The following is a 26,419-nucleotide window of genomic DNA, read 5'->3' on the forward strand; positions in this document are numbered from 1 at the left end:
CTGACAGTAGCAGAGAGGAGGGGCAGCAGCCAGCAGGAGGGGAAAGGGAGGCAGGGAAGTGCCAGGGCTGCCTCCCTCCCACCAGCTGACACAGGAACCACATTCACCACAGGAGCAAACTGCCCTCGTGATGGAGGTGGTCACGGGAAAGAGAGGACCACTTAATTACTAACACTGTCAAGGACATGAGTTTCAGTGCTTTTAAACAGCTGACTATAACATGAGAAATGATCTAGCCAACCCCTTGATTTCACAAATGAGGAAAGTCCAAGGAGCTTCGGTAACTGGTGGTCAGACAATTAATAAGGACAGACCCAGGGCTCAAACCCAAGTCTCCTGACTCCAAGTGCGTCTCTCCAAACCCAAATAACCAAGTACACTGTTTTTAATATAATAACCTTTTGTCATTCCATCTCAACAGTTCTATGATTCTGAGCCTGCAAGCTCACTCAGACCTGCGGTTCCCAAGCATGTTCTCTGAGTGCCATGGGTGCTCTGGTCCAAAAACGAAGTGATCCTGCTTCCAACATGACGGTGGTGGGGTGGAGAAGGTCACTAAACAGAATTTGCTCATTTTTACCTCCCCAGTACTTTCTTAGCCTTTTAGACTCGAACTAGTAAAAGACGATAATCTGATTTAGCAGGTAATTCTCTATTGAATTGCTAACAAATCAAGATGCCATAATAAGAAACATAAAGAGCACAAACACCAGGGCCCTTTAAGGAACATTTTCTCCTACACAAGTTGTACGAACCACAAGTTTAGATAAAAAAATCTAGAGATCTCTAGACTGATTTTCTAATTCACTAAAACTCAGATGAGGTCAGCGGTTAAGTAACAACAGGGAAGCCCAGAAACCTAAAATGAACACGGGTATGCTACGAAAAAACTACAAGGAGGCCAAACTCAACCTGTGATTTGTTTTCAAGTCAGAATGCCAAAATGTTTTGCAGATGAGGTTACTTACCGAGGTCCAAAGAAGGCAGATCTTTGGCCAAGGGCAAGGAGTTAGGAAATGGCCAAGCTGGCCGTTGGCACAGGCAGTCTCAGGTAAGAACCTACAGACTTAATTACTGTGTGATGCGCCCTCTCCTTGGTTTAAGAGGCTCAGTATCAATAATAAAGGTGAATTAACTACATTCACTAACTTTCGCTACCTCCTAAAACCCCCAAATGACAATTATGGGGCAATTTTTAAAATTTCACTCAAAGATAAAGAAAAGGGGGGAGAAGATAACAGCAACAAAGTGTGGAGGCAGAAAAGCAGGAGTGGCAGCTGACCCTACAGGCCCAAGAGGGCCGCACCTGAAATCAGCCAAGAAAACCTCACGTCCTGCTGCAGAGGCTCTGGGTATAAAGGTGGAGCTCAGAGCAAGACAGGCTGAAAATGCGGTTAAGGAGCAGTAAGAAGCCCGGATCCCCTGCCCATCCACACAGCCGGGTGACCACCCTGCCCTCACCCGGACGGAGGGCTGAGGCTTGTTCTCGGGACACGGTTAGACACAGGCCCTCCGCCCGGGGTGGGCGGGGGGAGAAAACAGGGGTGCGCAGGGCAGTTTTATCCTCAGTGCTGAGAGCCCTCCCAGCCTCTTCTCCCGCTCGTCACCTACATAGATAATTGTGATAAAAACTTGTTAAAATCCATTTTAAAAAAAGAAAGAAAGAAAAAAAAAAAAAAACAGAAACAACATGCACAGTACCAGCACTGGGATAGTCTTTTTAAATCTTTTAACTTTTTCACATTTGAGCCCAACCAGACTTCTTTCAGGAGAGAGAAAGGGGACAGGGCTCAACGGGACACCTGGAGGGGACATTACACAGTGGGGAGCAGCCCAGGCGAAGAGGTGGCAGAAGGTGGACGGAGACCTGGGTTGGGGGGGTGGGGGGTACTGTTCTTGGGAGGGAAGGGGACCCCAGGCCAGCTGATACCATGACACTCTCAAGCCCAAAGCACCTGGGAAGCATCACCCTGAGTCATGCCAGCTTCCACGGCGTCTCTGGCAACAGAACTCACATGCTGCATAAGCAACCTTCCCGAGAGGCCGGCCCTGCGTCCTGAGCAGTCTCTGCAGAGGGACCCTAACATCACCCTAGGCTCACCTCAGGAGTGTCTCTAAATCTCTGACAGTTATTACCCCCAACCTCACCTGATGCAGCTCCCTCTAACACTGGCTTCCTCTCTAAGTGTGGTTGGTCGACACGGTGGAGGAAATTGATCCCACCCCCGTGTTCAGTGGCTGTCATCCCGCTCCGTATGCAGCAGTCACAGCACCCACGTTGCCTCCCCAGTAGCACTGCCTGGCCCCTTACCTGTCTCTGCATTTCTTCCATCTGCCTGCGCGGGATGCTCTGCAGAATACTGTACACATCCGACATTTTTTCTTCTGGCACGACCACAGATGCTCTAGAGACAAGAGCAAAACAGCTGATGTACATATGGCCTCTTCCACAAAGCTCTGCTACATACGTGTCTTGTTTAATTTTCACAAGCAGAAGCAACAACACCCCAAACCTCTGTCAGCCTGTCCTTGCAGTGAGTAGCCCCTCTTAGTTCCCCATCTGTCGGAACCCACCAGCTCAAAGGTGTTCCCACTAGCTCCATCTCTCACCTCCTACTCACCACTCCATTCATCTCCCAGCCTCCGTCTACTCCCCACAGTGCTGCAGCCACACTGGCACCTTTCGGTCTCCTGAACACATCACTCTGCCCGACCACAGGGCCTTTGCATACGCAATCCCACCAATCTGGTCCCTCCTTCGCTCTTCACTGCCTGCTCTGAATTAACAAGGACTTTTCTCCTTTAGCTATACGCCCCATCCATTCACTTATTCAGCATATACTTATGGAGCCCCTACTACATGCCAAGTCCTGGCAATATGACAATGGACACATCAGACAAGGAAGGCCAGGGGGTCACAGAGCCATGGAGAATACCCGAGGGAAGAGCATTCCGGGCGTAAGGACCAACAAGCCAAAGGCCCCGAGGAACAGAAATCAGAATGTTCCAGCAACAGCAAGGAGGCCAGTGTGGCTGGAGTACGGTAAAGAGGGTGGAGGATGCCAGGCGATGAAGGGGGGAGCGGGGGAGGGAGGGGCACAGCAAAGCAGCTGGGGCCTCTTGGGCCATTTATGGACCTGGGCTTTCACCGAGCTAAAGAGTCACAAAAGGGGTTAGGCAAAGCGTGGCTTGATCTGGTTATGTTCCAGGAGGACCGTTCTGCCTCGAGGGTCAGAACTACAGAAAACCACAGAAAAGCAGGAGCCCGAGGCGCTGCAAGGGCCGGCGAAGGGACGGGGGAGAGGACTGGCAGGACCTGCGACCCCATTAGAGACGGTGGGTAAGGGAGAGGGGCCTCGATGGCAACTTTGCCGTCGTGGATTTAGCAGCTTGTCATTGTATTTGTGTAAGTGAATTTACTAAACTCCAAACCCCCTCTGCCCGCCAGCAAGGTCCTTTAGGATGGACCCACGCCGGGTTCCAATCACCAGCATACCTGAGCCCCTGCACACTGCCTCTCACACACAGCACTTAACAGATTCTTATTCAATAAACAAATAAGTAGATGATTTCTACACATATTTGGAGAAAACAGAGGCTCAAAAAAAGATTAAATGATTTGCCAAGATCATGAAGTTAGCCAGCAACACGGCTGGTTATCTGAACCCCAGTCCCCTGGCTTCGAATCCAGAGCCCTTCCACCACTGACCCATAATTATAACCCGCCAAGCAGACCCAGGGCCTCGTAGGAACAAGCAGCTTTTCAGACTCAGCTGAGGGGGACTGCCTCTGAGAAGCCTCCCCACCCTGAGGCCCAAAAGGGGGAGTGTATCTTCCTCCCGCTCCTGGCTTCCTGGCCAGCAGGGCTGCAGCTCAGCACCGCATCTGGTAATCGCTGCCTTACTTGCCTCTCCTACCACTAGACCGGGGGCTTCTCCGAGGCCAGGCTGGACCTTGATTATCTGTGTAGCCCCGTCCTCAACTCAGTACCTACAAGGAAAGGGCGCTCGATACAGGTTTTCCCGGGAGTCAGTGACCCAAAGTGGCTCATCACCCCCCAGGACAGAGACTCACACCCTCCTCTCCCAGGCTCAAGTGCGCTCCCTCCCTGTTCTGGGATTCTCTCGCCCCCTGTGGCATCTGTCACAGCATTTATCCCACAGGATGAGAACTGCTGGTTTGTCTTCCCCACTAGATTCTAGCCTCCTTAGGAGCAGAGCCTGCATTACTCGCAGTGGACTTTCCCATAAGCGTAAGAAGAATGAATGTACCCATGGAGGAATGCCACAGAAAGTGTTCAAATACCTGGGGTGACCAGACTTGGACATGATATCAGAAAAAGTGGGAGAGGAGAAAGCGATTAAAAATTGGGGGCAAAGCCTGAGAAGTATATACAAAAGGAACTCGTTTTCAAAAATGTTTAAGCTCCTAAATCCTGGGGAAATGAAACAGCATGAGACAAGCAGACTGTTCCATGGAGTTCGGCACTGACAGCCAGAGCCGGGCAGAGCCCACTGGTCTCCATCTGGACACAGCAGTGCTCCCAGGCCTCGCCCGTGTGCAGGCACTCCACCTCCAGCCAGCGCTTTATGCAAATTCAACAAACAGTGGCTCTCAACTGTGGCTACAAATCAGAATTGCCTCGGAAGCTTTAAAATTCCTGGAGTTCCCTTGTGGCTCAGCAGCTTAAGGATCTGGCACTGTCACTGCAGTGGCTTGGGTCGCTGCTGTGGCATGGGTTCAATCCCTGGCTCGGGAACTTCTACATCCTGCAGGCATGGCCAAATAAATTCCCGGAGTTCTCGTTGTGGCGCAGTGGAAACGGATCCAACTAAAAACCATGAGGCTACAGGTTCAATCCCTGGCCTCGCTCAGTGGGATAAGGATCCAGCGTTGCCGTGAGCTGTGGTGTATGCTGCAGATGCGGCTCGGATCTGGCATTGCTGTGGCTGTGGTGTAGGCCGGCAGCCATAGCTCTGATTAGACCCCTAGCCTGGGAACCTCCATATGCCACGAGTGCGGCCCTAAAAAGCAAAAATAAATAAATAAATATATAAATTCCCAAGGACAAGGCCCAGGCATGTTTTTAAAAGTTCTCCAGGTGAGGCATAGCTGTGAACTGCTGCTCTGGGCCCCAGGTGAATATTTCCTGTAAAGGGCCAGAGAGTAAGTAGTTCAGCTTGTGCGGACCGTGAACTCTCTGTCATTTAAACCTCAGTACTCAACTCAACTCTGCCACTGCAGCACAAAACCAGCCGAAGAGCACGTATAAATGAATAGGGTGCCGTGACTGAGTACAGCTTTATTTTCCAACACTGGCAGCCTGTCGAATTTGGCCAAAGGTCTCTGTTGGCCAACCTCTGCTTCAGGCCAATGGACTGAACTCTTCTGATGGAAAACACAGCAAAACCAGTCTCAAGGAGTCGTTCTCAAAGCCAGGTATGCATTACAGGTGTTTGGGGGACTTTTAAAACCTAACACATGTGGAACCCCTGGTGTAAAGCTGATCAGAAGGGAACACCCACCTCTTCCAGTCAAGAACTTCGGAGAAAGGCAAAACATAGGAGTCCGCAATGACCACGGGGACGCAGCCAGCCCGAAGCACATCACTCAGGACCGCCTGGCCCAGGCGAGCTCCGCGAAGGACCACACAGAAAGTAGCCTCCTGCAGGAACACAGGCAGAGGGAGGGGATTAGAAACCACTTTCGCTGATCCACTTACTCTGATCCCTGCAGACCACAGAAGTTCTCCCAGGGGCTGAAGCCGAGTCATACTGAAAATGCTAAAAAGATAATAGCTCACACCATAAGACTGAAAAGCTTAAGAGGTTGCAGTGTTCTGGATTTTTACTCTTCGGGGTCATGGCAATGCCTCCACTGCTGACATTCTGCAAATGTTCACAACCCACATGCAGCTCTTCCTCTGGACACTCAACAGTGTGACTTCCCATGGACTGGATTCGCTCAGCGTGCTATTTGAACCCCACGGCACAGTGGCTGCCCAGTGCTTAGCGTACTGACCCCCACCTACCTGTGAACAGAATTAATTATTCGGTCTGGGCATCCCAGGCTCTCTAGAGGACCCCATAACCAGAAAGTATCAAATCTCACCTTTCTACTCCCCGGTGTGCTCTGCATAGAGAAGACATTCATCTCATGAATGCAATGCCTTTGAAAACACATGAAGTCAGACAGCTTCTTCTACCTTTTTTTTTTTTGGCTTTTTAGGGCCACACCCATGGCATATGGAGGTTCCTAGGCTAGGGGTCGAATCGGAGCCAAAGCTGCCAGCCTAAGTACACCATAGCCACAGCCACAGCCGATCCGAGCCACATCTGTGACCTCTGCCGCAGCTTGCAGCAACACCAGATCCTTTAACTCACTGAGCGAGGTCAGGGATTGAACCCACATGCTCATGGATATCAGCTGAGTTCTTAACCTGCTGAGCCACCAAGAGGAACTCCAGATATGCTCTACTTGGAAACTATTAATTGAACAAAAAGCGAAATCTCAAAGAGTTTCTTCCCCACTCACTCCCTCAAACCCATCCGATGTGGGGGACGTTCGGGAAAAGAGCTGTACAGGAGGAAAAACAGTTGCTGTTAAGTCAACCCAAATAAGAAAAGACCTATCTCTAACACTCAGTCTCTCCCAGTTTTCACCTCTTCAGGAGAAAAAAAGAATAAATTAAAAAAATTTTTTTAAAATGCTGTTTAATTTTTAAAGCTAGAGATAAGGCAAGTTCAGGGAAAAAATACGAAGAAACTCAGAATGGCGAATTCCTCGGGGGATAAATGAAAAAGCAGCAAGAGTGGACAAAGGGCATCCGTCACGGCGCCTGGAAGCGCAGGTGGACAGCTCAGCCAGCCCGGGAGGCGGTGTCCAGATGTGGACACACGTGCTGATAACCATTTTTCCTGTCTAGACAAAGGTTACTATAAATACTCCTGCTCCCATCACCACTGTTATCAGTCAGACATTCCAGAGGAGACGCAGCACTTTTTGAAAGTATTTTAACAATCTCAGCATGGGCCAATTCTCTTTGGAGATTAAAAAAAAACAAAAACAAAAAACAAAACAAAAACCTCACACCAGCTTCTTGATATTTCTCCTTGAACTTACCTGTCTGTATTTGAAATACGTGAGTGGACAAAACTCAATTTCTCCTTTCCTGGCCCCCAGGCCCTTGGAGTGTCAGATATCTTGCTTATAAAACATCCCCAAAAGGACAGCTCTGCCCGTGGTCATGAAGTCCTGCCATCCCCACAACACTAGCAGGACACACTGAGTGCAGCAAAAACACTGGAAGACAAATTGGTAACAACAAACAAAAATCTTCCACTCCCAGAAAAGCTGATGGTGGCCATGTGGGTTGGCACAGTCAGAGGATACAAGCTGCACCTTAAAAAAGGAGACTTCTTTGGGTTGGATGATGAACACAGGGAGAAAAGGAAAATACAGGTGCCTGCTCCGCCTGCGTGGTTTCTTTGTAAATCTACTGGATTTGCGGTTCTGAAGTAAGATGGAGATTTGCAAGGAGTGGGGACACGCGCAAACTGTACACAGACGTGGAAGCACCTGGAGCCCCAAGGCTCCAGCCAGGAGCAGTCCTCGGTTTCACTCTCCCCTTGGGGAAATCTGCTGGATGCAACAACTCCTATTTGTCGGGGTCAGTTTTAACATGGACGTGGCCTCTGCTGAGTCCGGGAGAGGGGGTGCGCGGCCCTCACCTGCAGCACCTGTGGGTAATCGAAGACCTGGTGCTTGTGGCAGCGCTTCCGAGCAGCGGGGACGCCCTCGGAGAGATTGGTGCACTTGTCCAGGACTAACACTGCCTCTCCGTGTCGGGCCTGGAGGGCATCCAGCTCCTCTCTGTACTCAGGGTGGAGAGCCACCTGGGACGACAGGAGGAAGAACCGCCGAGGCCTACAAAGGAGAAGACAAGGGACTCAGTGCTACTCAAGGTGAGACCAACTTTGATATTAAACTGACTTAAGGTGGCAAGTGTCTTCTCACCCGTCTTCATTCGCATCCTTCATTTTTTTGGGGAAACTATACTCTGTGACATTGCTGAATATTATATACTCTAAGAAACCAAGGTATGACTCATTTATGTGATGAAACATCATGCCGTCATTCAAGATTTCACCTGGGAAAAGCTCTTAATGTTTTGAGGAAATGCTTATAACATGCTGAGCTTAGGGAGCATGCTTAAAATGTGTGCGTGTGTGTGTGAGAGTGTGTGTGTGTGTGTGTGTGTGTAAAGGAAGAAATCAACTGGCTGATTATTTGGAAGATCACCAAATGTTATCATTAGTTAGATCTGAATTTTCTGCTCTGAAAAGGAACCTTTGTAGCCTTCAAACAGGAAAACAAGGGATCATAAAGGACAGCACTGGCCATGAAAGCAGAAGAGGTGAAAGACTGCTTCCAGCTGTTGGGTGGCACACCCTATGCTATGGAGAAGAGAGCGAGCGAGCCCTCGTCGTCAAGCCGCATGTAGGCAGACCAAATTGGTCATTGAGGAACAAGTGAAAAAAACTATCTTCACCCAAGGATGGAACCAGTCTTAACATCCAAATAGCGAGGGTGCTTTACAGAAAATGGACTGAAGAAAGGATTCCCAAGGGTCTAGTGCCATTTAGACCCCCTGGAGAGACAAAATGTGCAGTTAGAAAGCAAGGAGGCGAGGGGAAGACTCTGGGGGGGACCAGAGGGCAATCCTCTCTTGCAAGGCAAGATCCCCACAGGCAGAGAAGTGACAGAGCATAAACGCTACTGAGGCGGAAGGACCGACAGGGATCACTGTCGAAGACGGGAATTACATAAAGCAGGTTCCAGAAGAAATGGAATCAGACCTAGGAGCGGTGCTCACTTAACTCTACCTCAAGCTGGTACAGACCAGGGAAAATCCTGAGGACACGCACCTCCAGACATCGCCGCCTGGGAAGCTAAGAGGAAGCCGTGCGTAAGAAGGCACCCAAACCTTACAGTCTGAACTCACCCCACCCCCTTTTCTTGCTTTGGGGAGAAAGAAAGGGTGGGTAATTGGTTGATCCTTCTTCAGTTTCTCCAACTTATTTGGAGGTTCTAGCTGTGAGCCTTAGGCTCACAGCCAAAGACGACTCACTCTCTAACCGAGAGGGTATCATCTTCCCCAAGCGTCAGGCTTCACGCCCAGAACAGGGGCCGTGAACGACTCCGCCGCCAGCAGATCAGCTCAACTCCAGCAAACAGAGCAGCAGAGGCAGGATTCGATGGGTCGGAAATCCTCAAAAACACTTCTGGTACTTTCTTTCTACAGCTGAGCCCAAAGCAAAGGGTACTGCCCACACAACAGGTGGGAAAGAAAGGGACAAGCAGATTCCCTAGAACTTCGCTGTCTGACAGCAATTAGCCACATTAGGCCATTTACATCTACGAAAATTTAAAATCCAGTGTCTCTGTCCCATTAGTGACAACAGCCATATGCAGCCAGTGGGTCCCTGGTGGCACAAATAATGGTCATCTCCTCCCTGAAAGTTCTATTTGAGAGAGCTGCTCTGGGCGGTAGTGCAGACTCGGAGCCCAGGCTAGGGGCCAGAGAGGCTAAGAGAGACATGGACAGCAGCCGGTCACGGAGGCAGCGTGGACCAGCTGTATGGACTGGGTTCCTCTCTCATCCTGGGCGACTTCCCCCTAAGTTCCCTTTTCACCAAACACTATGCTGACTATTTATAGCCAAGAGCATTCCTTGCAGCCACTGAAACAGACTCTTGCATTCCACTCCCAGCCCTGAGCCTCGCTCATTTATCTTTGGCGAAAGCATTTCTTTCCAGAGGGAAGATTTATGACGGGAGGAGCACCACAGGGAGCACCCTCAGAGCATCTCAGATCGAATACACCTCCAGCCCAAGTGCTTCTGTAATCAAATGTGTCTGTTTAGGAGTTCCTGTGGTGGCCCAGTGGTAATGAACCCAATTAGTATCCATGAGGATGCGGGTTCGATCCCTGGCCTCGCTCATTGGGTTAAGGATCTGGCATTGCCATGAGCTGTGATGTAGGTCGAGGGCAAGGCTCAGATCTGGTGTTGCTGTGGCTGTGGCATAGGCAGGCAGCTGCAGCTGGGATTCAACCCCTAGTTGGAGAACTTCCATATGCCGCTGGTGTGGCCCTAAAAAGACAAAAAAAAAAAAAGTGTCTGTTTAAACAGGGAAGAGATTGACAGTCAAGCTCTCAAGTCAAGCATGGAAAGCTTAACTCTCAAGGCTACCTGAAAATGAAATCAACTGCCCTGTGAGGTGCCGAGTTTTTTAAATTACAAATCAGAAAACTTTTAAGACGTTTCAGGAGAAAGTGTCATACACTAGTTAGAACTAAACGGCCAGGAAAGGTCCTTCCCATTCCTAAGCCGCCGGTGCTGCGATGGATGCCGGGGATGCCATGGAGCACTAGGACTGGCTGGACCTTCCTGGAGACCTTCTATTTAAGTGGAGCTGCCAGCATAAATCCAGTGCCCCAGGCTGCCTCGAATAAGAATAGTCACCTTCGTATCCAAGGAGGTGTCCCGTGTGGGAGGGTGCAGACTGCTGGAGTCCTGGGGGGAAGAGGTTGTTTCTCCACAGCGGGGGACAGCCCGCGGGGAGTGCTGAAGTCCGAGTCAGTGGAGAGCTTCCACTTACATGGGGGAAGAGCAGGGAGGTGGCCAGGCACAGGGGATGAGATCCCTAAAAGAGCGGCTGTGGTTTCTGCACTGGGGTAAGGGGCAGAGGTAGCTATGGCAACCGAGCATGGGTGCTGGAGACCAGGGGAGGTGAGGAGGGCCTGTGGGAGCCCAGGAGAAGGTGGCAGGAAGGGTGACAGCAACAGGAACACCGCTTCTGTGTGGGGTGTTAGCACCCAAGGAGGGTGAGGAGGGGCTCTGTCCTGGGTCGATGAGGGGGAGCAGGAGCACAAGGTGGGGGGTCAGGGACTGAGTGGGGCGGGGGGGTGGGGGGGAGAGGGCATCTGTGCAAGGAAGGGGCAGTGGGAACAACAGAATTCTGGTTACAGACAAGAGGGCTGATCAAATAAGGAAAGATACTGAGGCTAATGGGAGCCAGACCTCTCGCTGTCAGAGAAGGGAATTAGGAATATGGAAAGAGGGAAAACCAGTCAGCCCCTGGGGTGCTGGATGGGAGATACCGACGTGAATGCGTGGTTTTCAGTACATGTAGATAGAGAGAGCGATCCTTCTAGATAGACAGAGAAATAAATGCAGATGCTGACATGTGGTGCTCAAAGAAACTCTTGAGGAAAGAGAGCCTCTGGGTTAGATTTCACTGTTAAGAAACACAGTTCTCTTTTTAGACACTCGGTCCCCACCTACCGCTACCATTTTCTACAGAAACGTGCAGATGTGAACAGGCGTCTAAAAGCGTTCCCCCTGCCTGCGTGCTGGCTCTCCCTGACCTGGCAGATGGCTGGTCGATGGGGTAGCCCATTTTAGTTTTAAGCAAACAAAATCCTAAGGTGGGTTTGTTTTTCTTTCTAGGACCAAAATGACCGGCTCTGACTTTCATGTTTCCTCCCAGCAGTGCTGATATCGACGTTGAAGTAAAATCATGCTGAGAACTCCAAGTCTCCCTCAATAGCAACAGTGGTAAACTCCCAATTTAGTTCCTTGTAGAGAGAAAATGACAAGAATTCCAGCTGAGGCCAACACAGCTGTGAGAAGAAGCTATCAATAGCAACAATCCTCAGCTTCCCATTGAAAAATATTGAGAGAGATTTAAAATAAAAATAAAAACAAAGCTCTTGCTACTCTCCTTAGCCCTTAAGAGATGTGGGAATTCCCTTAAAAAGCCACTCTCACAAAGAGCAAGAGATCCCAAAATGCTGCCACGAGGTCACCCACACCACCTCCTCCCAAGCCCCTGGAAAGAGGGATGAGCCTGAAGTCTGTCTTTTTTTTTCTTTTTTTTCAGAGGGAGAGGAGTGGTGTTTATGAAAGAAACACCACAACTGCAGGGCCAAGCTGCAAACTGGTGGGGAAATGGAGCGGGTGGGTCCAGAAATCCACCACTTGGCCAGCAGAGGGAGAACCGTGCCCATGGCAGCCTTCAGCATCCTCTGCTGACTTTAGAGAGCCACTGTGACCTTAAGGCATCTAAAGCTAAATGTAAAAACAAGAGATTTAAGCTACCAAGAAAATACCAATAGACAGCCTGTAAATCTCTGACACTATCGTTGGAGGATAATTTTTGCTATTCAGAGTGGTCTGCTTTCCTTTGGGTTTGGTTTTGGTTTTTCTATTGCTGTACCCATGGCATATGGAAGTTCTCAGGCCAGGAACTGAATCTGAGTGGTAGCTGCAACCTACACCACAGCTTCGGCAACGCCAGATCCTCCAACCTACCACAGTGGGCCACGTATTGAACCTCCACAGTGACCCGAGCCCCTACAGTTGGATTCTTAACCCACTGCACTACAGCGGAAACTCCTGCTCCTTTGTTTGGTTTTCACGGAATCTTTTCTTTTCTGAACGTTTTCTTCCATGGATTAAATCTGAAGGCAAGTGGGAGTCCTCAACCAATATGAGAGCAGGACTACACTCGTGAGACTAGATGGTAAAGAGGGCCCGGCCCCAGCGGTCCTAAGAAAAAGGCCCAGAGGACCCTCACCTGCGCACCCTGTCTCGCCCAGGCTTTCTCGGCCGCAGCACTGCTGACATCTGGACCCAATGATTCTTTTGTGTGTGAGGGGCTGCCCTGTGCTTTGCAGAGGTTTAGCGGTTGATCAGCCTCAACCCACTAGATGCCAGGGGCACCCTGGGCAGAACAGCGTTAACACGGCAGGTCTGACGGCTCTCTTCTTTCAAAGGCTGATCCTTGGCTGGTGTGTGGAAACTTCGACCTGGGGGGAGAACTGGGGAGAATGGCTCCCTGGGCTCAAACTGTACAAACCACAGGGTTCATGCCGAACACCTGCTTTCCTTCTGGGAGCCTGGAATTATGGTGCATGCCAAGCAGAGACCGTCCATGTGATCAGCTCTCAGCAAAACTTCTGGTGGGCAACATTTCACATGTGCTGTCACAACTTGTTGCGGGGGCGGGGGGTGGTAAGCATCCCATCAGGAGAGGCCCCTTGGAAGCCTGGCCCTGGCTTCCCTGGACTTCACCCCATGCGCCTTTTCCCTCTGAGGACTGTGCTTTGCATCCTTTGCTGTAATAAATCATGGCCATAGAGGTATGTCTGCACACTGAGTCCTGTGGGTCCTCCTGGGAAATCTTCAAAATTGGAGGTGACTGTGAGGACCCCAACACACCTCCACAGTCATGACAGTCAAAACTGGCTCCTCGGATTGCCAGATATCCCCAGAGAGGGGCCAAATCAACTGCCCTCCCCTGCTGAGAACCACCAGCCTGGCCACACCTGGTCCAACGAGGCCTGCAATAAAAGTCTGATTTGAACTGAAGTTGATGGAATTAAATTGAACTAAATAATCTCCAGAACAACAGGAAAAGAAAAGGGCGTTTAAAAAATCTGTTTAAAATCACACAATCGATTTAAAGTGAATGCTCACAGAAGCAGCTAGCAGTTGTAAACCTTTCTCAATTTCAACTGACTTTTCTCTCGTCATTGAAGTTATTCATACCTAGTGCTACATAAATATGTCAAATTAAGGTCCTCGGTACGTGATAAAACTTGTTCTGCCTCAACAGGTAAAGCTGGGCTCACACAGATCACCCTTTCTCAGTTTATGGGAACACAGCATTGAACCGTATCAGTTTCTCCAGGCTACAAATGCTCTACAGATTTATTTTTGTATTTGCATCATGATAATGGCCAAAAAATTAGTACAGGCATATTTTTACTCATATTTGATGATGTATACTGCTAAAAGATTTTCAGTGTCCAAGTCTGTATTTGATGGGCTAATGAGAAGAAAGACTTAAAATGTAAGTCACGTAAAGCAGGTACAGTAAAACGCTAAGGGTAAAATCTAAGTGATGGGTATACAGGTGTTCACTGTAAAACTTTCTCACTTCATCATCTGCTTGGAGATTTTCATAAGAAGATGACAGGGAAAAAATATAAATCATGCATCTGTACCAGATGAAGATAAATAATGTCACCATATGCACCATATAAAAGGAAGCTTCCTTAGTGGCTCAAGTAGAAAAACTGGCAGGAAAAAGTACCTCGTCACCCAGCATGCAAGAGTACAGGCATGCCAAGCCCTCAAATCCCGTAAGTAATGCCATATTCACCTTGAGGGGGGGATTCAGTTTTAAGTAAAAAGCCTCAGCTATGACGTGTTAATCTGAATGTTATTAGTTTTATAGATTTGTTTGTATTTGTCAGTTTTAGTTTTGTAGTTGTATAAGCACAAGGAAGATTAGATTTTTTATTTGTACTTATTCAGGTTGCACTATTTTAAAAAACAATGAAAAAGCAAGGGACCATGGAGTTCCCATTGTGCCTCAGCAGTAACAAACCCGACTAGTATCCATGAGGATGTGGGTTTGATCCCTGGCCTCGCTCAGTGGGTTAAGGATCCAACACTGCCCCAAGCTGTGGTGTAGGTGGCAGACCCAGTTCAGACCCCATGTTGCTGTGGCTGTGGCATAGGCTGGCAGCTGCAGCTCCAATTTGACCCCTACCCCAGGAAGTTTCATATGCCAAAAAAAAGGGCAAGGGATCGTGATTAGCCAAAAACAAAAACCAAACAAAAATAAAAACTTTGAAAAAGAACAAAATTGGAGGACTCACATTTATCACTTATTATAAAACTACCATAATCAAGACAGTGTGGTAGTGGTATTACGACATACTAGAAAACTGAGAGTTCAGAAATGAACCCATATACTTAGCGGCAGCTGATGTGCAACAAGGGAGCCAAGATCACTCATTGGGAAAAGAGTAGTCTTTTCAACAAAAATGGCTAAGACAACTGGATCTCCACAAGTAAAAGAATGCAGCTGGACCCTTACCTCATACCATATAAAAAAATTAACTCAAAATAGAATAAACATCAAAATGTAAGAGCTAAAACTATAAAATACTTAGGAGAAAACACAGGTGCAAATCTTTGTGGCCTTAATTAGACAGTGGTTTCTTACATATGACACCAAAAATGCAAGCAACCAAAGGAAAAATAGACAAATTAGACTTCATCGAAATTAGAAACTTTTGTGTATCAAAGGACACTATCAAAAAAGTGAAAAGACAACCTACAGAATGGGAGAAAATATCTGCAAATCACATAACTAATAAGGATCCAGTATGTAAAATATACAAAGAATTCTTAAAACTCAACAATAAAAACACAACCCAATTTAAAAACTGGCTACTGATTTGACTAGTCATTTAAGTGAGTGTATAACCTTTCATGACCAATAAACACATGAAAGGATACTCAACATTACTAATTAGAAAAATGCAAACCAAAACCACAATGACACGACTTCACATCCCCTAGGATGGCTGGAATAAAAGACAGATAATAACAAGTGTTGGCAAGGATGTGGAGATATTGAAACCTCATACATTGCTAATGGGAATGTAAAATGGAGCAGCTGCTTTGGAAAACATTCTGGCAGCTTCTTAAAAAGTTAAACATAGAGTGAACGTACGATTTAGCAATTCTACTCCTCGATCTATACCCCAGAGAACTGAAAACATGTTTACACGAGAACTTGTACATGCATGTGTGTCACAGCAGCATCATTCATAACAGCTGAAAAACGGAATCCACCCAAATGCCCACCAACTGAAAAAAATTAACAAAATGAGGTCTATCTATACGATGAAATATTATTAAGCCAAACAAGGAATGAAGTATGGAATGAAGTATTGGTTCTATTCTATAAAATGGATAAACCCTGAAACCATTATGCTAAGCGAAAGAAAGCAGACACAGAAGGGTCACATATTGTAGGGCTACATTGATAGAAAATGTCCAGAATGGGTAGTTCCCATTGTGACTCAATGGTTAACAAACCCGACTAGCATCCATGAGGACACGCGTTCGATCCCTGGCCTCGCTCAGTAAGTTAAGGATCTGGCATTGCCGTGTGGCTGTGGTGTAGGCCCTGCAGCTGCAGCTCTGATTCGACCCCTAGCCTGGGAACCTCCGTATGCTGCACTGCGGCCCTAAAAAAGAAAAAAAAAGGTTAAGTCCTGTTGGTTCTACATCCTAAGCATCTCCGAGCCCATCTCTGTCTTCACACGCCTCACACCAGGTTACTGTCCTCTCCCCCATGGACTGCTGACAACGCTTCCGCTTCGGTTTTCTGCCTCCAGTCCGCTGCCCTCCCGTCGGCCTATCGGCATCACGTTGTACTTAGATGTCTTCAAGACCCCGGACCGCATGACCACTGTCTCCATCTCTATTTTTTTTCTCCCTTTTTGTTCTTAGAGCGAGCTTTGCTCTCTCTCTTTTTCTGGGCTGTGAACACTCTGCACTGTCTGGAAATCCTTTTCCTTGTTTTCATCAGACTCATGACCTGCTTGCCCTGTAGGTTTCAACCTGAACACCGCTGAATACCACTTAGCCAGGGGGCACTTTCAAGCCCGGGAATGGTCCTCCTCCCAGTTACCCTCATCATGCCTCGAGATGACTTGCTTCAACCATCTTTGCTTTGGAGCTTGGATTTTGTAAACTGCAGCCAGGTCTGTTTTTGAACTGCCAGGTCCCACATACCTGCCACACACTGGCTTGTATTTCTGAGACGTGAGTGACGAAATGAAAGGGGCTGATGGCATGGATGTGCAGGAGGTTTTATTTTATTTTTTCCTGTAGAGTGCTAATGCATGCTGAGAATCTCAGTGAGCTTTAAACAAGCATGGTGATAAGAACAGTAGCCTTTACTTACGTGACAAGTGCTCATGTGTGAAGGGGCCCGATTTGAATACTGCCACACTAAAAATGTTACACGTACTGGATGAGAACTAAAAACCCACCTAGAGCATTTGGCGTCGCGAATGAGTCTCAAGGAGAAAGTTTGCTCACAGAACGTTAGATCCACTCTCAAAGCTCCCAAAGTTCTCCTTAGAAGCCTTTATGGATTCTTTGAGAAGAGAACTTTTCCGAAGAGAAGACATTTTACTTGTGTATGTGTTCTTCTGTGTGCCCTGGGGCCCGATTCTGGAACTTCCTTTAGGCACAGCAAATGTTTGTGGACAGTGTGTAAAGCCCGAATGAGCTTGAAACCTTTCTCTCACATTAAGCGAGTGCAAAGAAAGACTGAATTTGGTGAAGGAACTCGTTGCTTAGATCACCGTTATGGATGTGCCTGTGAGTGGACTCCCAGCATTGATTCACCGTGTTGTTTTTCAATTGAGATATAATACATATACTATAAAAGTCACTCTTTCAGAGCATACAATTCATTCTTTGGGTTATTAGCAAAACTGCACAGCTATCATCTAATCACTACTGTCTAGTTGCAGAACATTTTCAGCAGCCCCAAAGTAAACCCAATACCTCTTAGCAGTCAGTCTCCATCACTGACCCTACACTTCCCACTACCTACCCCTAGCAACCACCTGCTTTCTGTCTCTATAGATTTGCCCACTCTGGACATTCTCTTTTTCTTTTCCTTCCTTTTTTTTTTTTTAAAAGGGCTGCACATGGAAGTTCCCAGGCTATGGGTCAGAATCAGAGCTGCAGCCACCGGCCTATATACCACAGCCACAGCAATGCCAGTTCTGAGCTGCGTCGACCACCTATACCACAGCTCACAGCAATGCCGGATCCCCAACCCACTGAGCAAGGCCAGGGATCGAACCAGCATCTTCATGGATTCTAGTTGGGATTGTTACCGCTGAGCCACAAAGGCAACTCCAGGACTTGTTTGATATAGGAAGTGAGGAAGGGGAAGGAGTTAATCATATAGAGTTCTGATTTGAGAAGCTAGGTGAACAGCGCTATAAACGTGCTGAGAGAGAAGCGAAGGATAACAGGATGGGGCGGGGACAGATGGTACTCAAGGGCCCTGGCCTGTAATCGATGCTGTGACCGCTGTGACTTCTGCCCCGCCAGCCCTTGCCCACATCTCACAGTACACCTGGCTGTGCCAAATGCACCTTACCCTGGTCCTTTCTCTGGAAGGTCCACCTCGGCTGACAAAGGACTATAGACAGGAATGCTGACATCGTAGCCTTGCCGGTAGGTCCATGTAGAAAAGCCACCACCAGCCAACAGAGCCCTGAAAACAAAGGATCTTGTCAAACAAGAAAGAAAGAAAGTCTTCATTCCGATAAGCCCTGTGGAAAGGGGAAACAATACTTATACTGATGTCAACCACAGCTAATGCTCACCCATCACTTTCCTCTAAAGACACTGTACTAAGTGCTGCACGATCACATCTCCAGAACACCAGCTGTAGCCTACTCCTGAAGCACCAGCCTTCCCCTAACTTTCTGTTTTAAAATACATCACAGCCAGGAGGACACCCTATAAACAGCCCCTCTGCTGCCTTATTCAGATCCCATTCACCCCCCTAAAAGTCGTAATACCCTTAAACACACTTAGAGTAACAGAAACGGTAACAGGCCTGCTCAGGAAGACTGGCTGCGGCAGTGGCTCACCCACCCACTGCCTGGAATCTCTGGGGTGACGTGCAAAACAATCAGTGGTGATGGCAAAGTACCACATCTCAGGCTGCTTAGCCCCAGCCCCTCCCCGATTCCCGCCCCATGCAGCTCTTTCCTCTGTTGTCCCAAGATGCGTGTGAATCACGGAGCCTCTGCCAGCTCTCACCATCCATTCCACCTACTCAGTCTTATTAACCCAATTCCCTCTGCAGGACGCGGAAACCAGAACTGGACTTGAGTGCTTCTCTTGCCGCCTGCATGCATGAGTTTTTATTCTCCTTGATTAGAAAGCCATGAACACACTGTTTTAATTGGATCCAGCAAGGAGAACAATGACACTTCATTAGAAAGGAAGCAGGTGTATATCACACCAGCTTTTACAGTTATTCTGTCCCTGGGGGCCCAAACCCATCGAATCACTTACTGGTGCAGAATCTGGCCAGTTCCATGCACTGCACAGTCTGAGCCAAAACCTATGAACTGAAAAGCCACATTTTTTGCAATACTGATTGCTACCAATCCCCTCCCTGCCCTGATGACAGCCTCCTTTCCCTTCTAACATGACCAGTTTAAGTTCAAAGATTTTCAAACCACCCCTGGAAATCCCAATCTGTTTGTTTAAGCCTTATGAAACCAAGAACTGGTTAGGGAAGTAATGTGCAGGCTAAAAACCTCTCCAGCTGCCAGTCCACTCTGTAAAACTTAATGACCAGCTTTAGTACCAACATACGGTCTTATTTTTCCTGATTAGCATTCAGCAATGAATCCATCCGATGTGAATTTGGGTGGATTCCATGACCGTGATGGCGAGCAGACTCCACGGGCCCCCACAACCTACGTGCAGAGAAGCAAACATGGATCCAACACACAGGCACCGGGCGGTCCAGGTAAGCCAGGGGAGTGGGTGAATAGGTAATTAGGCCCGTGCCCCAGAGGACAGGAGCGTGCACGTGTGCTGAGAAAGGAAGCAGGTGTGCGCGACACCAACTTTTGCTGTTACTTGGTCCCTGGGGCCCCCGAGGGGGGAGCGTGGGATTAAGCACTGCTAGTAGGAAAGTATGCAAGCGGGGGCAGGTCTCATGTCACAAATCACACACGTGCAATCTCATCTGTGATCTCAGGAAGAGCCACCGCTGCAATGAGTCAAACGAGCCTCACACCCGCCCTGCTGCCGAGCAGACCTCAACTCGAAGTCACTGTATCTTCTGCCAAGGGTTCCCAAACATTAGAATGAAGAAAAAATTGTAAGCATCCCTTGCTTTACAGAACACGTGTTTTACATTGACTGCAAAGGGAATTTCTGAGAAGCGCATTCTGTTTTCTCATTATCTATCCCCAAATCAGAGCTCCATTCCAAAGCGGCGAGAGACTGCGTAGAAAACTTGCAGCTGGGGAAGTTTTACTGAGATGACCACACTCACACGGGACGTGTCCGCCAGCCTCTCAGCTCAGCACTTTCCAGGGCTTCCCGACTCTGGGCATCACCTCGGCCCCCCAGCCTCACCGCCTCGAGGCCTCATTGCCCCAGGCCAGGTCTTCCCCGGACACAGCTCCCAGGAGAGTACTCACAGAGCCTAAACCCAGTTCATCAGCAAGCAGAGCTTTTGCTTCCTTTTAATCAGCCCTGCAAATTCCTCAGATATAAAGCTTCAAGTTTTAGGTTTTACAGGAAAAAAAAAAAAAAAGCTGACCTTCTTTTCTATTCTTCTAGTGATATTCTACTAGATATCTTTGTTTACTGACTCATAAACTGTAAAAAATATATGTATTTATGAGACAGGTAAATGTGAGGAATGGTTAGATATTTGGTGACTATCTAGTGATATTAAAGAATTGATCATTTAAGATATAAGAATAGTAGTGTAGTTACATTTTTTAAAAAGCTCTTATCATGCAGAGTCTCAAATGGAAATAGTTATAGATCTAATGATACAACATCTGGGATTTGCTTCTAGACAATCTGGTGGGAGGTGGGGGAGGAGAACAGATAAATCGATGATTCACGAAGCTGGACAGTCGGTATGTGGGGCTCACTGTACCAGTCTCCCTTTTTTATATAGGTTTAAACTTTTCCATAACAAGAAAGGATAACCAAAATCTAAGGTAGTAGTAAAATTACAGAAGGTATCTGAGAAAACAAAGATCAGTAAAGTCAGGCATTAGAAAAGTATAAATTGCTCTCATTTAAGTTAAAATGAGATAAAATGGGTATGTGTATATATATGTGTGTGTGTGTGTGTGTGTGTGTTGGACAATAAATTCATTGACTAAAGACTAGAAAAATACACAGTATTTGACAGTATTTGAGAAGAGTGATTACCTTTCAGTAAAGGAGTAAAAGCAGAGGAGGGTATGAAAGCATACTCCTTGCACACTTGCATGTTGTTCCAGCTGTACGACGAAAGTGTATGTGTATCATGCATGTGATTTTTAAAAATTGAGAAGAGAAAAACAGACTCAAACAGCATAAAAGATATATTTGCTGAGCTGACATTTCCTTCAGTCCTGGAACTTGCATTTTCCTGAGTCGGATAATTCTTAATCACACCTACAACTTTAGATTTCAGGGGAATCTTAGAAACAATCTAACCCAGCGTGTTTTCTAATTTATGAATAATCAGATATGCGGCTCCTGCCAAAGCCATTCTACACTCATGGGTCGTCTCCTCTGAATCCAGGAGCCAGGACAAAGGACAAGAAAAATTAATAAACAAATCTACTCTTCCTTACCCCAACCAGAAGACCACCTAGGCTTCACAATGAAACTTCCCGCATGCAAAGATAAAGGAGGACTACACGGTGATTCATTACTTGCTACAGGACTGCCTATAATCACTTACAAAAACTGCATGCATAGGGAAAATGATTTAACCTTTCTGATCCTTAACACCTAAGTGCTAGCAAGAACTTAAAACTCTCTCCTGACTACTTGACACTCTCCTGTAGAGAAATGAAACCCCATTTAACATGTGCACTTGATAAAAAGAAAATCCATCTCCCACGCAGATACATATACCAAAATGTCAGCAAAAAGTGAAATGTCCCAAACAGAAATAAGCCCTTCTCAAAATAAACCCAGAACAGCAGGTGAAGACATTGCATTCCTAACAGCTCCTTTCTTTCCCTAAAGTATTTCACTTTCCCAGCACAACCAAATGCATAAAACAGTAGCCCACTCAGAAACACTGAGGCTGAGAGCCAATCAGGGATCTGGCTGATCTACAGACTTTGTGTAGCCTGCCTGCCCTCTATCGTCCAAAGTGGTTTCTACACCAAAGCTGAGGAATGGTCCTGGAGTATGTCTTTCCTGGTGATAATTGTATTTCCAGATAGAAACTCAACACTGACTCTAGATAATCACTTAAAGCAAAGAGGGCTTAGGTTTAATCTTCTGGGGAAAAGCAGTACTAAGTGTAGATTTTCATAAATGAACACCATTGGCCTCTAATAAGTTGAGACCACAGTTGGCCTCGGGTTGTTCTCTCATCTTCTTCAACAGCAATGATTTCAAGAATTAAACACCAACTCTAGTAACGCTGGTTATAAATGAGTTCATATGCAACCTTACAAGAATCCCCTACCTTGAGCATTTCCCAGGACCCTTATGTTGGGCCCAAACTCTGCTCTCTTCAGAGCCTTGAACCAAGTACTACAAGAGGAACCTTAGGCAGCGCCTCCCTCCTGAGCTTTCCAGGAGGCCTCTGACCAAAGCGGTACAGTCCCTGGACGAAAGGGCTGATACAAAGTAAGTGAACTCAAAACTGCAATCTTGGAGCTCCTGTCGTGGCTCAGTGGTTAATGAATCTGACTAGGAACCATGAGGCTGTGGATTCGATCCCTGGCCTTGCTCACTGGGTTAAGGATCCGGCATTGCTGTGAGCTGTGGTGTAGGTCGCAGATGTGGCTTGCATCCTGAGTTGCTGTGGCTCTGGAGTAGGCTAGCAGCTACAGCTCCGATTAGACCTAGCCTGGGAACCTCCATATGCCACGGGAGCGGCCCTAGAAAGGGCAAAAACAAAACAAAACAAAAACCACTGCAATCATGTGACGGCGGCCACCTCTGACCACGTCTGTCTGCCTGGAAGTTTTTGTTAGGAAGGAGGGTAAGAAGCGCACTGACCAAAACAACACAGAGTATATGATACTCCGGGTGGCCTCGCTTCCCAGACGATACAGGCTCCGGGTTTCACTTTCACGCATTCACACCCTCCCCCTCATTAGCTGTGCTCTACTTCTGGCAAATGCTGTCGCATGCAGAGGGAGCCAGTGAAGAAGCCGGCTTTAGGGTGTGTGGGTGCTGCACATAGGAGCATATCACCCAGACTAAGACAAAAAGTGCTTTTTAAGCTGCTCCACCAGACCTAAAGCTCTCATCACTTTCCCACTACAGACACAGGCAGGTCTCAATGCTTCCGTGTTTTGAGGAGGGAAAGGCCTAGGACAGTTTTCCACTTTAACGAACAATTCTGATGGCAAAGTATGTCCCAGTGGGTTTAGGAATATGATTTCACACAAACCAAAGGGTCTTGCGTTTTTCTAATCCCCAGAAACTTATCATGGGGACAACCCCCAACACACCTACCTATCTCTCGGGACATCCAGAGCCGTGTTATAATCTGGGGGACCTCCAGGCAACATGTTGAACAGGAGGTGATTGGTACCTCGATCCCACCTGTTAAGAAATTGAACATGGAGGAGAATTCACATGTCAACTATGAAGAAACAGACAAGTCAATTCCTGGATGACAAGCAGCAAGTATCTCCAACCCACAACAGGGTCCCTTGTCAGGTACGCAGAGTGAACGCCTGGAAATCCCAACAGTGCATCAGACACTGGCCTGGCCCCTTGAAAGGAAAACTGGGGGAGTCCCTGTCATGGTGCATGGGAAATGAATCTGACTAGGAACCATGAGGTTGTAGGTTCAATCCCTGGCCTCACTCAGTGGGTTAAGGATCTAACATTGCCACAAACTGTGGTGTAGGTTGCAGATGTGGCTCGGATCCTGCATGGCTGTGGCTGTAGCGTAAGCCAGCAGCTATAGCTCCAATTTGACCCCTACCCTGGGAACCTCTATATGCCACAGGTGCAGCCCTAAAAAGCAAACAAATAAATAAAAAGAAAGGAAAACTGGGTGGATGTATACATCAGGCTTGTCCACTACAGAACTGCTGATGTGAATGAAAACCTGAAAGGTCATCATTTGGTTAAAGAAACAAAAAATAAATAAAATACAGAAGGCTGGTTAAATACATTACGGAATGTGTGTAAACTGGAATACTATGCGGCCCTTAAAATTATACAGAACTGATAAATAAAGAGGAAATTATTTGGATACATATTCACAATAAATTAAAGGAAAAAGGCAGCAAAAGAACATGTTTTGCTGTGTGATCCCATTCTTGACAAAAACGTACATATACACATGCGTATATATATACATAATACAAAAATACATTCATACATGCCTGCGTATATTTTTTATACAAAAATGACTGAAAAGTAATATCAAAATACTAAGGCTTATCTCTTAGTGGCAGGATTATGGAATGAATCTTGCATTCTTTTTTGCTTACCTGTATTTTCAGACTTTCTACAGTGAATGTGCGCCATGTGAGTAATAGAGGGGGAACTATTTAAAAGAAGTATGGGAAGAAGAGCCGTCCTTAGCTTCTCAATGCTGGAAAGCTGGGAACCCACAGCAGGAGCAGGGAACGTGGGACACAGGCCAGGCACTCACCCGCATTTCCCCCGCCCCGGAGACAAGAGCGGGGCTGGAACCCCCCTCTGCCCGCCCCTCCCTCCCTCCCTCCGGTGCCCTGGAGGCTGGCGGACACCTGGAGAGCTGGGCCAGCGCCTGCGCCGTCTCCTTCACGCGGAGCGTGTGCTGGTTGAGCACGTCGATGGACGGGACGAAGAGGCAGGCCCGGGTGATGTCGTCCGTGTAGTAGTCGCTGTCCGAGATGGCCGTGAGCAACTCGTTGTACTCCCGCGAGATGGTGCTGCTCACTGGGACCCCCGCGTCATCCACGTACTTCTTCAGCGAGTAAATATACACCTTGATCTTGTTCTTGGGGTTGAAGCCGCAGCGGTAGACGTCGAAGCACGTGTGCATCCTGCAGCTGAGGTCACCGCGCTCGGGGACGGGGCTGTCGGCCGGCAGCCTGACCACCGGCACGTCGCGGACGCTGCGCTTCTCTACGCTCCAGTCGCTCGAGGACTCGATGGAGTGCGGCCAGAACTGAAACATGCCCGTGGCGATGAGGCCCAGCAGGACGATGGAGAAGAGGGTGACGTAGTAGATGCGGTGCTTGGTCTTCATTCTCGGGATGAGGGCAGGACCCCGGATGTTGTACTTGACCGACGCACACATAATGACACAGACAGCCTCGCCCTCACACGCCTGGTTACCAGGGGACAAGAGAGAAGAATGAAGCTTGGAGGGTGCCAAGGGGCCCTGGAAAGGGCTGTTCAACTTGAAATACGCCTATTTCCTTCCCTTAGGTGGCTTGATGAAATAAGGCAAAGGGATTTGTGACCCTCCTTACAAATAAAACACAGAAGTAAATAAATACTGGTACATATGAATACATGCTATGTGATATATTGAATAACTATATATACTGCTTAATAGAAGGACTGTTACATCATGTAAAATATAGCTATATTCTATAACTACATATTCCTGAAAGCGAAAGCTGGTAAATGTGTGGGCCTAGGAAGAACGGCACTGACCAAGCAAAAAAAAGCCTAAGTGGGACAGCCGAAGACAGTTGCTTCATTTTGTTTTTAAACACTCGCCTAACAAACTGATGCTTAGCTGGAAAGACCAACATTTGGCTCTCCTAGAGTCTGTTTGCATTCACTCGCTGTCACAGAGCATCCACCACGTGCTGTGAAAGAAAGAAGAAAGCAAAGACCTACCTTAGAGGAATTTAGATGCTAATGGGAAATGACTGAAAGCTCACAGACCATCTTAGGGTTTCTCAGCCACTTTCACTCTGGCTAAATGGACTTCTCCCCCCAGTCGTGCCCACTTTATAAAAGCTGCTGCTTCCTGCCTACTGGTGGGGTCTTGTCAAGCCTTGAATGTTGCAATCATTGTCAGCTTTTTGGGTAAAATGTGCTGAATGGTCATGAATGATTTCAACTTGTATCTTTCTGAGAACAAGATCTGGAATATATCAAGAAACGTGCTTGTCATGGACGACTGTATGAACGTTCATACATTTTTAAGCTTAAAGAGTATCATCTTTGGGGTGTATATGTCAGCCATTCAATACATGCTCACTAATCCCAAGACATAAAGGCAGGTATGAGAGCTGGTTCACTTTTTCTGTCATTCTAACAAAGATCAGGATGTTCCTAACCTGCCTCCAACCCCTGCTACCACCAGGCCCACACTATGGCTTTCTTGCCACTCTACGTGTCTCTCCTGGAGCTAGAACAGAGGAGGTCTTGGGACACACGCATGCAAGGAGCTGCCCTCTCCACATGCCCAATGTTAGAACTTCCCAACAGGCTCTCAAGGTCTGTCTCTATCCTGAATTAGAGGCTCCCAAACACCCAAATGGAAAGAATCACATGGAGAGAGCTTGTTAAAACATAGCACCCAGAGGGTTGTATTCGTAGGTCTAAAATAAAGTCACAGACTCTGTCAATTTAGCAAGCCCCTCCCTCACATGTTTATTTTGTGCAGCCAGGTTTGAAATCTTTGCTAATGTTAGACAAACTACCTTTTAAGATAGTGACTTTCAAACTCTTTTTTTTTTTTTTTTAACTAAAACCTACAATAAGAATATTTTAGGGGGAGGAAGTGGGACAGACTAGGAGTTTGGGGTTGGTAGATACAAACTACTG

The 26,419-nt window shown here is 47.5% G+C and overlaps 1 protein-coding gene across 2 annotated transcripts in view; it reads right to left on the reverse strand.

Annotated features, from left to right (window-relative positions):
* The window catches only part of EXT2 (exostosin glycosyltransferase 2), a 137,688-nt gene that overhangs the window by 105,507 nt on the left and 5,762 nt on the right, over positions 1-26,419 (reverse strand). For both annotated transcript variants that reach the window (XM_047775934.1, XM_047775933.1), the window contains 6 exons: positions 24,397-24,962; positions 23,144-23,233; positions 18,057-18,173; positions 7,731-7,926; positions 5,526-5,665; positions 2,312-2,405 (listed from right to left, as the gene is read on the reverse strand). In XM_047775934.1, the coding sequence (XP_047631890.1) occupies positions 2,312-2,405; positions 5,526-5,665; positions 7,731-7,926; positions 18,057-18,173; positions 23,144-23,233; positions 24,397-24,932 (1,173 nt within the window). In that variant the 5' untranslated portion in view covers positions 24,933-24,962. The remainder of the gene's footprint in view (positions 1-2,311; positions 2,406-5,525; positions 5,666-7,730; positions 7,927-18,056; positions 18,174-23,143; positions 23,234-24,396; positions 24,963-26,419) is intronic.

Source organism: Phacochoerus africanus, chromosome 4 (assembly GCF_016906955.1).
Source record: "Phacochoerus africanus isolate WHEZ1 chromosome 4, ROS_Pafr_v1, whole genome shotgun sequence".
Classification (NCBI taxonomy): domain Eukaryota; kingdom Metazoa; phylum Chordata; class Mammalia; order Artiodactyla; family Suidae; genus Phacochoerus; species Phacochoerus africanus.